The 11,701-nt window shown below is 41.1% G+C and overlaps 1 protein-coding gene across 1 annotated transcript in view; it reads left to right on the top strand.

Moving 5' to 3' along the window:
• Positions 1–889: 889 nt before the first annotated feature.
• The window catches only part of LOC139373250 (aryl hydrocarbon receptor-like), a 78,377-nt gene continuing 67,565 nt past the window's right edge, over positions 890–11,701 (top strand). Inside the window, exons 1-3 of the mRNA XM_071113551.1 lie at positions 890–1,550; positions 2,371–2,391; positions 2,516–2,706. Coding sequence (XP_070969652.1) covers positions 1,510–1,550; positions 2,371–2,391; positions 2,516–2,706 — 253 coding nt within the window. The 5' untranslated portion in view covers positions 890–1,509. The remainder of the gene's footprint in view (positions 1,551–2,370; positions 2,392–2,515; positions 2,707–11,701) is intronic.

The raw sequence follows: 11,701 nt of genomic DNA, 5'->3' as shown, positions 1-11,701 counted from the left end.
ATTCTTATCTCTCTCCGATAGCTTGGGCAGTTTTAGTGACTTCAGGAAAAGTTACTTTTTAAAAATGTCAGATTCTAAATTTTCCAGATGTTTATGTGACTCCTTTTCACCCTAGAGGTGACTGATATTATCTGCCCTCTCAGGTATGCCTGAGGGACCTCATGATTCCTACAGGATAGGAGAAGAGGGAGCAGTCAGAGTATTTATTTCCAATAATTATTTTATCTTTAAAGACATACCTTTTTCAAAGATGTATGTTATGTTATGCTGTGTTATGCTTATGTTACTTTATGTTATGATATGTTATCTGTGAAAGTAGAAGTAAGTTATGAAACGGTGTTATGTCATATTCATTTTGGTCACTAGAGGGAGCATACTCACATAACATTACCACAAGCCCTCTGAAACAGGAAAAATGTTTTTTGAGGTTATTCAAGAGTAACTTTTTTTCTTGTAGTTCTGGAGAAAATACAAGAAAGAAAGAAAAATAACTTTTAGAAGGTTTTGAAATGTCATTTTCTCACCTGAGGAAAGGTCCTCATGGTTATTTTAGTTATAGAAGGGCATACCCAAAATGAGTAAATCAAGATAAATAAACTTCTGCAAGGTTTTCCAACTTCACTAAATATATAATTGCATAGCCGAATAGCCAACCAACTTTACAAATAGTTGACAAGTTGTGCCAGTGACCAAATGGAACCTTGAGCTGATCCTATTTCTGTTAATTGCACGCGCCCTCTAACCTGAGGCCTAATCCTTGCGCGCGCCCTCTAACTCAAGGCCTCTGATTCGCGCGCCCCCACTTCTGATCCTTGCGCGTTCTTGCACAAATCTGTGCCAGTTGTCTGGTCAGTCCAGTCCAATGCGTGTACCCTGGAATAACTGGGTTGTGAGGGGGGCTGTGGGCTCAGGTTGAGAGCGCGCTTTAGCTGCTCGTGCCACAAGAGATTTGCAAAGAAGCGTTAGCGAAAAAGCGGCAATATGTTTCAATGTCGTTATTATTTCCCCCTCTATTTTTTTCCACTAATGTTAACTTTGTATCGAAACGAATGATGACATGGACTTTGCATGATGAGGAAGGCATTTAATAACGGATGTCAACAGCATTTTACGCACAGGTTAAACACCGCGGAAGGGATGCACTTGCTGCCACTTTTTGACGAATGTCAATTTAGCATTGCTTATTTGTTGGAAAACTATATTTCATTGTGATACGGCGTTCAGTTGCATGCAATGGCATTGACATAATCGTTGTCAGTATTTGTTTGTAGGCTTAATTATTTGAACCGCCTGACAAACATCAACGTCATTGATGTAGGACAAGAGGACTGATGAATCGGTGCATTGCTTGATCCATTCTTGAAAACAGTTCCTTCTGGACATGATCTGGGGATGAGTAAATAAGATAGGTTATTAGACAACCATTACCGGGTTTATGTAGATCGGCTCGGTCTACACTTAACATAGAATAATTCGGCTATACCACAGGCTACTAGTAAAGCCTCAACCATGTATGCTGGACGGAAAAGAAGAAAACCGGTGCAAAAAGGGTAAGTGAGAGTTTTTTGAACATTGTATTAGCTTGAATAATAAACTAAAATGGCCCACCATAACGTTGTTATTAGTTTTTATTATTTGATAATATATGAGTCAACGCTATATGACATGATAGTCACTCACGATCCATCCAAATAGCATGTATATATCTTCAATATTCTTTGGTGCAGACATATGTGGAGATATATATATATATATATCCATAGTATATTACTATAATTACTATATTTGATAGTATATTGTGTCAGGATAATGATGCATAATGTTATGCATAATGTCTTGAATAAAAATAACTCAACACGTAATTTGACTCATAATCATGATGAGGTCAAATGGTTGAAGTGATGTTCAATTCAAATGGAGAGAGATGATTCAATATGATGATTCAATTTGATTCGATTTGAATCTTAACGAACCCATGCCAGTGCTCCGGGCACAGGTGCAAGGCGCGTAGGCTCGTGCTCATCATTCTCAGGCCTTAGGTATTTATTTTCGTTTCAGTATTTTTCATAGTTCAATGTGCCCTTATTGTATGGTGTGAAACGTTCAAGTACTTGTAACTTGACTATTCATATTTTTTCACACTGTATTTTAAATGTTATTATTGCTTATCTATAACTGGTAAAAAATTAAAAAAATAAGCTAAAAAGGAGCAAAAATAATCATTAAACTTATAAGGAAATAAGAAAATGATTATAATAATATTGTTATTATTATTGCTATTAGTATTATTGTTGATATGATGATTATTTATTATTAAACGTATAGTATTATTATTAATACCAATATTTAATTATATGATTTATCATTCAGCATCGAAGTGAAAGACCAAAAGTGAGTACTGAGTGGCAATATGTCCACTGTTTACCTTCTTATCAACATTGAGAGAATTAGCTTACTGGCTTCATAATTTCCTCTGTGATTCCCTAATAAACCTCATGTCTCTTCTCCTGCTCAGAGAGAAACAGACAGCTCCGTCTGAAGGGACCAAGTCTAACCCATCAAAGCGCCACCGGGACCGTCTGAACTCTGAGTTAGACCGTCTGGCCAGTCTACTGCCCTTCCCAGAAGAGGTCACCTCCAGCTTGGATAAACTCTCTATTTTACGGCTCAGCGTGAGCTACCTGAGGACCAAGAATTTCTTCTCAGGTGATTGTGTGTGTGTGTGTGTGTGTGTGTGTGTGTGTGTGTGTGTGTGTGTGTGTGTGTGTGTGTGTGTGTGTGTGTGTGTGTGTGTGTGTGTGTGTGTGTGTGTGTGTGTGTGTGTGTGTGTTGGCTGCAGGTAACTGTGTGGAGGTTATAAGCTTAGGATATGCACTGTAGGGACATACAGTTGGGCAAAAAAGTATTTAGTCAGCCGACCAATTGTGCAAGATCTCCCACTTAAAAAGATGAGATAGGTCTGTAATTTTCATCATAGGTACACATAGGTTCATTTCACTATGACAGACAAAATGAGAAAAAAAATCCACAAAATCACATTGTAGGATTTTTAATGAATTTATTTGCAAATTATGGTGGAAAATAAGTATTTGGTCAATAACAAAAGTTTATCTCAATACTTTGTTATATACCCTTTGTTGGCAATGATAGAGGTCAAACGTTTTCTGTAAGTCTTCACAAGGTTTTCACACACTGTTGCTGGTATTTTGGCCCATTCCTCCATGCAGATCTCCTCTAGAGCAGTTTTGGGGCTGTTGCTGGGCAACACGGACTTTCAACTCCCTCCAAAGATTTTCTATGGGGTTGAGATCTGGAGACTGGCTAGGCCACTCCAGGACCTTGAAATGCTTCTTACAAAGCCACTCCTTCATTGCCCGGAAGGTGTGTTTGGGATCATTGTCATGCTGAAAGAACCAGCCACGTTTCATCTTCAATGCCCTTGCTGATGGAAGGAGGTTTTCACTCAAAATCTTACGATACATGGCCCCATTCATTCTTTCCTTTACACGGATCAGTCGTCCTGGTCCCTTTGCAGTAGGTATGGTGTTCTTTGGATGCAACTCAGCATTCTTTGTCCTCCAAACACGACGATTTTAGTTTTTACCAAAAAGTTATATTTTGGTTTCATCTGACCATATGACATTCTCCCAATCTTCTTCTGGATCATCCAATTGCTCTCTAGCAAACTTCAGACGGGCCTGGACATGTACTGGCTTAAGCAGGGGGACACGTCTGGCACAGCAGGATTTGAGTCCCTGGCGGCGTAGTGTGTTACTGATGGTAGGCTTTGTTACTTTGGTCCCAGCTCTCTGCAGGTCATTCACTAGGTCCCGCCATGTGGTTCTGGGATTTTTGCTCACCGTTCTTGTGATCATTTTGACCCCACGGGGTGAGATCTTGCGTGGAGCCCCAGATCGAGGGAGATTATCAGTGGTCTTGTATGTCTTCCATTTCCTAATAATTGCTCCCACAGTTGATTTCTTCAAACCAAGCTGCTTACCTATTGCAGATTCAGTCTTCCCAGCCTGGTGCAGGTCTACAATTTTGTTTCTGGTGTCCTTTGACAGCTCTTTGGTCTTGGCCATAGTGGAGTTTGGAGTGTGACTGTTTGAGGTTGTGGACAGGTGTCTTTTATACTGATAACAAGTTCAAACAGGTGCCATTAATACAGGTAACGAGTGGAGGACAGAGGAGCCTCTTAAAGAGGAAGTTACAGGTCTGTGAGAGCTAGAAATCTTGCTTGTTTGTAGGTGACCAAATACTTATTTTCCACCATCATTTGCAAATAAATTCATTAAAAATCCTACAATGTGATTTTCTGGATTTTTTTTTCTCATTTTGTCTGTCATAGTTGAAGTGTACAGGCCTCTCTCATCTTTTTAAGTGGGAGAACATGCACAATTGGTGGCTGACTAAATACTTTTTTGCCCCCTGTACATATGGCCAGTTATTTGGACACTTCCTTAAAAGAAAATAAAATATAATTATTATATATTATATGATATTATTTTTTTAACCTGTACTCTGCTGAAAATAATGTATTAGGTTGTATTATTCAATTCCTTCTAAATGTATTAAATAATTGTGTTGTCTTGGCAAGGCCTTTCTAAGGAATGTTGCAACGCTGTATCCTTTCACGTTTTCTTCTCAAGACACACCACATACATGATGTGAAGACAATCCTGAACTACTCGAATAAGCTAATCAATGACATACAAAAACGTATCTTTATACACTTTCAATATGGGGTTTTCTATGCCAGAATCCCAACCTTTTCCGCCCTTCCTGTCTTAGGATGATGCTGCAGTGCAGGCGCTGAGTTCTGGAGGTGGTGATGGGTCATGCATAATTAAAAGAAATTGAGCTTAAATCATTTATAAAACAGAGGGAGGACAATGTTTGTTTTAGACAGTCAATTTTAAAATGGCCGTTGAGGTGAGTCGAATGGAAACAGTGGGCATGACCCGACTCTGCCGTGGGTAAGAGCTGTGTTGAAGATGCTGCATGGGGAATGGAAAGTGCATAGCTGGGGAGGAGAGGAGAGGAGGGAAGGGGCAGGGTTGAGATTGCTTATGGGACTATCTTCAAGGCACACCGGAACAAAGCTCAAAGATTGTGGCGATGTTTCACCTCAATCACTTCTGGACCTTACTACCCAATGTTTATGGTTTTAAGAGAAATCATCTGAATAAATGAATAACATCGCGTAGGTTCCCTCCGTCTATTTGGAAAGGGAAGGGAGATTGGAGGTGTGCGTTTGGATCCGCGTGCGCCTGTGGAGACAATAACAGGTTTAATATTGGAGAGGACTCCACTAGGAGTTGTTTTAATGAAAACACCAGGAGCAGAGACTCCCAGGACAGGTAGAGAGATTAACCAAGGAGAAGTCCCTTCCTTCCCTCCCATCCACCACACTGCTTAACATAAACACTTAGGAGAGGAAGAAAGAGGGGAGAAGGATAGGGGAGAGAATGAAAGGAGGGGAGAGGAACCAAAAGGGCTGAATGTAATGAAGTATGATGGCTCCTCCTGAGTCCTCCATTACTGTTTTCCTGGGATCAACAATGTGATCATGTGTGAATATGCCCCGTCTCTCTGTAAGGCGCTTTGGATAGAAGTCGCTGCTCAATGACATATATGATACATTATGTTACACCATACATCAACAATTGATTAAGTGCAATTGGAAGAAACTGTGTTTCATTCAATTGATTGAATACTGAATATTTTATAGCCGCGTTATGTCGGCAGCAATGTAAATGAACTTAAACAATGTAACACTTGAAGGAAAAATACAAATCTGATCACATTTTCTGAATAAATTGTGGCTAGCTACAATAAAGCCTAGTTACAGAAAATTGCTGTGGGTCTTCCTGCATTCGATGGCACCATTTTGCACCATTTCACCCAAACTGCTGTACCAGTGTACCACTATAGATAAGGGTACCACATGCGTATGACACTCGTGTGTAGCCTATGCAGTGAACCGTTTTTTATGTGAAAATAGTACAAATGCTATTTGATGTGCAGGGATTAGAAGAGTTATGTTATGTTTTACAGGCTTTTAGTGAAGAGCTTGTGTGGTTTTTAAATGGAAGTTTAGCATAGCTCTTTAGATTCAACTGGCAACTAATACTTCATCACAGCATTTGTGCTGCGCAGTCAGATGGCTTGGGATTCTGGGTATTGGAATGTGACGTGGCTTTGATTTGATAGGTTTTGACCAATGGGAGCTTGACTGAGGTACAGTAACCTCGTACTGTACATCATTTAACATTGGTAGATCGTTATTTCCATGGTTGTCCACTTTGCCCTGGGTCTGACAGAGACTGTTAATGAGTCTGACCATTGGAGATATTCAGAGTGGCTTTGGAGCGCACAATAGGGCAATCTTTGCAGGGTTTTGTCACAGAGAAGGAGTGATCATGAGAGAGAGAGAGGTAGAGGGGAGAGAGGGATAGGGAGAGGGATAGGGATAGGGAGTGGAAAAGACAGGAAGGGTGGATGTGGGGGTATGGGTCACATAAGGGTGGAAACAGTTAAGCCAGACCGTAAAGCCTGACTTATTTGAGTTTTTCTGGTCATGTTTTTGCTTATGTCATGGTAATAGTCTCGTGTGGCTCAGTTGGTGGAGCATGGCACTAGCAACGTCAGAGTTGTGGGTTCAATTCCCACGGGGGCGACCATTATGAAAATGTATGCACTCTCTACTTTAAGTCCCTCTGGAGAAGTGGGTCTGATAAATGACTCACATGTCAATGTTAAGCTGTTACATGACTCAGCTGAACTGTTTCCAGATGTGCAGCTTAGTGTCGACATTCATTCATATGGTGACAATTAAATATGGTGTAAAGACCAGTTTACAAAGAAATGTTCACACCCTAAGGGCTCTATTGTCATCTGGCGCTAAGGAGGCACAAGTGTCAAACGCATGTCAGTTAGCAATTTCGTTGTCACTTGCATTTTCCAGCCACAGCGCGAGGTTCGGCAATTTGCCTGTCTTAACATCGGCTCCCTTGGGATGAGGTGGTAGGGTTGGCAATATTTGAGTTGTTTCCTTGAAAACAATTGTTTTCTCCCAATTTAATTGAATTTGATTAAAACACCAAACATAGCCAACCCTCCCCTTAAATCAAGACTGGTTTAAGCAACATCACATAGGTGCCTATTTTTTCTCCTGGCCATTAGCCAACTAGCCTATGACTAAAGAGGTTTTCAATGGTCCACTGAGAGTGCTTTGAAATACTTTGAAGGTTTTAGCTTTTTCGTTATTCACAAATCACATACCTGCATACGCCGTTTCACTTATTCAGTAGCCTATCCAGCCACATTATCAAAGAGCGCCCCTCATTCGATTACCGAAGACTATTCCGTCATCCATATCAACGGGTGATATTTTTAAAAATCTGCCTCAAACATAGTCAACGATACAATTGACAGAGACCTAGTATTTTGTATAGACTTGCGAATGTTATGCCTAAAACCATTTAGGCCTAAGTGGCAAATCAAATTATATTGTATTGGTCACATACATCAGATGTTATTGCGAGTGTAGCGAAATGCTTGTGCTTCTAGTTCCGACAGTGCAGCAATATCTAACAAGTAATATCTAACAATTCCACACCAAATATCTAATACACACGTCTAATTAAAGGAATGGAATAAGAATATATAAATATATGGATGAGCAATGACAGAGCGGCATAGGCTAAGATGCAGTAGATAGAATAGAATACGGTATATACATATGAGATGATATGAAAACATCATTAAAGTGGCATTACTAAAGTGACTAGTGTTCCACTTATTAAAGTGGCCAATGATTTCAAGTCTGTATGTAGGCAGCAGCCTCTCTGTGCTAGTGCACTGTGTGTACACAGTGCCACGGAACGAGAGAAGCCATTTAAGATATCATGCTTCTGACCCCATCCTGTTGCAAAATATTGTGGTGTTTTAAAAAAACAGATTGTTTTCCATTTCATATCAAGCCCTGTGCTACCCTTACCGTAAAGCCTAGGCTACTAAGCCTGGTTCAACAGCAATGTGTCATGTCTTTTTTTTTATCCTGGCCTTGCAAAGTCGCCCATCCCTTAAAAGGTGTTTAATGCATTATTCGTCAGAGTGCCTTGACTTGAAAATATACTGCTTGTCCTAAAACATGCACACATGTGCCTACCTGCATACCTCATTTAGCTTGTTCAAGTATCCGTCCCCATCTCCAAAGAGCGCCTCTCATCGGGTTAACAAAGACACTCTCCCCTCCCAACGTATTTAAATGATTCAGTCCTATAATGCGGTGTCAGCGGTAGGCCTGGGCTATATCTTGCTATTTGAGAACGTGCCTCACACATACAATAGAAATACACGGGAGCCAAGTATTTTTTATTTGAGGAGAAGTGCGATGCGTGGAGACGTGTTGGCTAGGCTCTTGCAGCCAATTACAACAATGTTGACTGCCAACACTCCAAACATAGGCTATTGAGCAAACACTGTTTTGTTGTTGTTGTTGTTGCTATTACTCGTTACTGTAGCCTATGCTATTTAACATTTAACTGTAGTATCAATCCACAACGGACCAGGACAAGAATATTCCGTGCCCCCGGCAGAATTGGAGTTGATGACGAACCAAAGACGTCAATAATCTGCAGATCTAGGGACAACAGCATGCCGTATTAAGCCAGTGAGTGGCCAAAGACGTCAATAACCTGCAGATCTAGAGACAACAGCATGCCGTATTAAGCCAGTGAGTGGCCAAGCCCTCGTCACATCTACAACTAGTTTATTCATCAAAACCCAGCCCTTTCACGCCACCGCCAGCTGTGTGAAAATAGCAAAAAATATATATCTCTGACACACCCTCAGAACCTTTAGCACCAGCACTTAGATTAATCCTTGCGTTAGGTTTGTTAATATAGAGCCCTAAAAGTTGTATATTGGTAGACTGTAAATTATGAGATAAGATTTACAAATATGTTTCAGATGAAACTGCCGGTAAATGATGCCTATGATGCCTCAAGCAACCTCAGAGAAATGAGGATATACTAAGTAAATAGAAGATATTTTAAACTCATTTATCAACCGTTGTGCCCTCCATATTGAATGTTCTTAGTCATTTGAAAGAGGGGTTGAGACTGTGTTATACTGTAGCAAAGACTACAACTGGAAATTATTTAGGCCCTGACTGCAGATTATTGTAACAGTGTGTGTGTGTGTGTGTGCGTGCGTGCGTGCGTGCGTGCGTGTGTGTGACCACTGTCTAGGTGTTTTCAAACGCTGAACGCTGTAACCCTGCTACTTTCTCTCAAACGATCTCTCAAACGGGGTGTTTGATCATAGTCTTGCCCTTTTTGTTGGCCTTTTATCTGGGTACTGGGTAGAGCTTCTGCATGTTTCCTTTCTGCTGCCACATGACAGTATGCAGGACCGACGCCAGCTTCAAAAAGATGTAAAACGTTGATTAACACATTTAGGGTGGAGAACAGGAGATCTGATTATAAACTGATCATTTACTCAAAATCAACCATTATGTCATCGTTTGTTCACCATTGATAAACTTGATCAACTGTGTTGATAAGTTTTACCCAGTATAAAACTCTGCAGTCGTTCCGTTTCAATTTGCCCACCTGCTTCTGGATTTTGTTAACATACCGTTTGATTTAGATAAAGAGTATTCCGTCTTTTCGATTGTCTCTCTCCAACTCGCGGAGAGGAGGTGATGATGGTGTTGTTGTATTTTCTGGTTGCCTCGTGCCGTTACACCAACCTGGTCACCCCCGCCTGTGCCTGCCCCCTCTCTAAGCTCTGTTTAATTGAGTGTATCTGTCACGCCCTGACCTTAGAGATCCTTATTTATTCTCTATGTTTGGTTAGGTCAGGGTGTGACTCGGGTGGGAAAATCTATGCTTTCTATTTCTTTGTTGTTTTGCCGAGTGTGGTTCCCAATCCGAGGCAGCTGTCTATCGTAGTCTCTGATTGGGGATCATATATAAGTTGTGATTTTCCCGTTTGGGTTTTGTTATTGTTATTTTCTGTTTAGTGTCTGTGCCTGACGGAACTGTTCGCTTTGTTATTTTTGTTTGAGTGTTTCTTGAAAATAAATATCATGAACACTTTCCACGCTGCACTTTGGTCCATTCTTCCTTCTGATGACAAGTGTTACAGTATCTCCATGTTTCCTATTCCCACTCTGTTGTAAACGCCTCCCGCAGACCGTTGCCACGGTTGTCTCGCTCACAAAGGACGGATTTTCCACTCAACGTGGGTTACAAACGTGCCCGACTGTCTTAAGATAGCTTACGGCACAGCCTTGGATTTGTGTCGAGTTACAACGATAGCTAAACCTCAGTGGCCGGAGTAGAGTAGATCTGCTGTCTAGATCTGGTGGGTTTTTGCCTCAGATCGCCTGTCTTCTTTACATCCATGGTTCGATTGATTTGAATGAGTCTCAACCATGACGGTTCCAGATCACATTGGTAAATGAACTCCCAGTGGTTTTGCATGAGACCCCTTCTCTTCTCACATGGAGAGAGAAGGGGGCCCTGTGCTAACCATCTTATGACTGGTCCATGATGAATTGACTAGAGCCAATGGAAAAGTGATGGATGAGGACTTTGTGGACCACACAGAGCCAGAGAACAAGACAGAGGTTTGTCTGAAACTGGTTAAAAAGCAAAAACCAAGTGAGTGGCTAGAGAGCAAAAACGAACAAAGAACCCCGTTATAGAAAGTTCAGTTCCAGGTCTTGGACATTAAAGAAATATAGCTTTTATAAGTGTAACATTGTTAAACAGTTCTCAGAACTGAGACACAAAATAAAGTGTCACTTTTGTTTTCAATGTCTTACTATCAACATATTGTCATTACATCGAGCTGAAAAGGTGCATTTGAGGATAAAAGCATTTTGGAGTAAAAACAACAGGGTTAATACACTTAAAGAGGGTTTATACTCCTTTGAAAAAGAAAATAAGAAGGGGGGGGGGGTGGAAAACCCCCCAGCAGCACAACAGAATCAAACCTTGTGGACACAAAAGGGCCAGTCTTGTGCTGCTATGTCAAGGTAGCCAGACAGGAATACATTGGTCTTAAAAGGTCGCCTTGGTGTGATTACCAGAGTGTACGTCTCCATCAACTGACCTATTTTCTCATGGTTCAACCTATTGTAGTGCCCAGTGCTATTAGAGAGAGAGATAATGAGATTCAGTAGATAAAGAAGAACTAATAGTCTCTCTCTCTCTCTCTCTCTCTCTCTCTCTCTCTCTCTCTCTCTCTCAAATTCCTGCTCTTTACCTTACACCATCAGTCTGTCAACAAGCTTTTCTTAATTCCTGGAAAAACTGATCCCGTAGTGTGTGTGTGTATGTGTGTGTGTGTGTGTGTACAAAGCACTATCATTATGTTCCATCAATGAACCCCCTCACACACACGGACACACACCGTGCTCCAGCCACAGGCCTCCATATTTTCACAACAACAGCCATGTTTATTTTGGCTAAGCCCGACCCTAGTGCCCCATCCCTCCCCAGTGTGATTGTGTGTTTGCGTGCGTGTGTGTGTGTTGAACTGATCACAGCCCTGGTCCCTTATTAGACTGAAGCTTCCATACAGATCAGTCAAACTGTCTTATGAGGAGTAGAGGAAAACAGACTCCTGCCAACACAGCTTACAGTTCTCTTAATTGCTTTGGCAGCTTTCAGGTAAACTT

The sequence above is a fragment of the Oncorhynchus clarkii genome, chromosome 18 (genome assembly GCF_045791955.1).
Source record: "Oncorhynchus clarkii lewisi isolate Uvic-CL-2024 chromosome 18, UVic_Ocla_1.0, whole genome shotgun sequence".
In the NCBI taxonomy this organism is placed as follows: Eukaryota; Metazoa; Chordata; class Actinopteri; order Salmoniformes; family Salmonidae; genus Oncorhynchus; species Oncorhynchus clarkii.
This window is presented reverse-complemented; position numbering and strand designations above follow the sequence as displayed.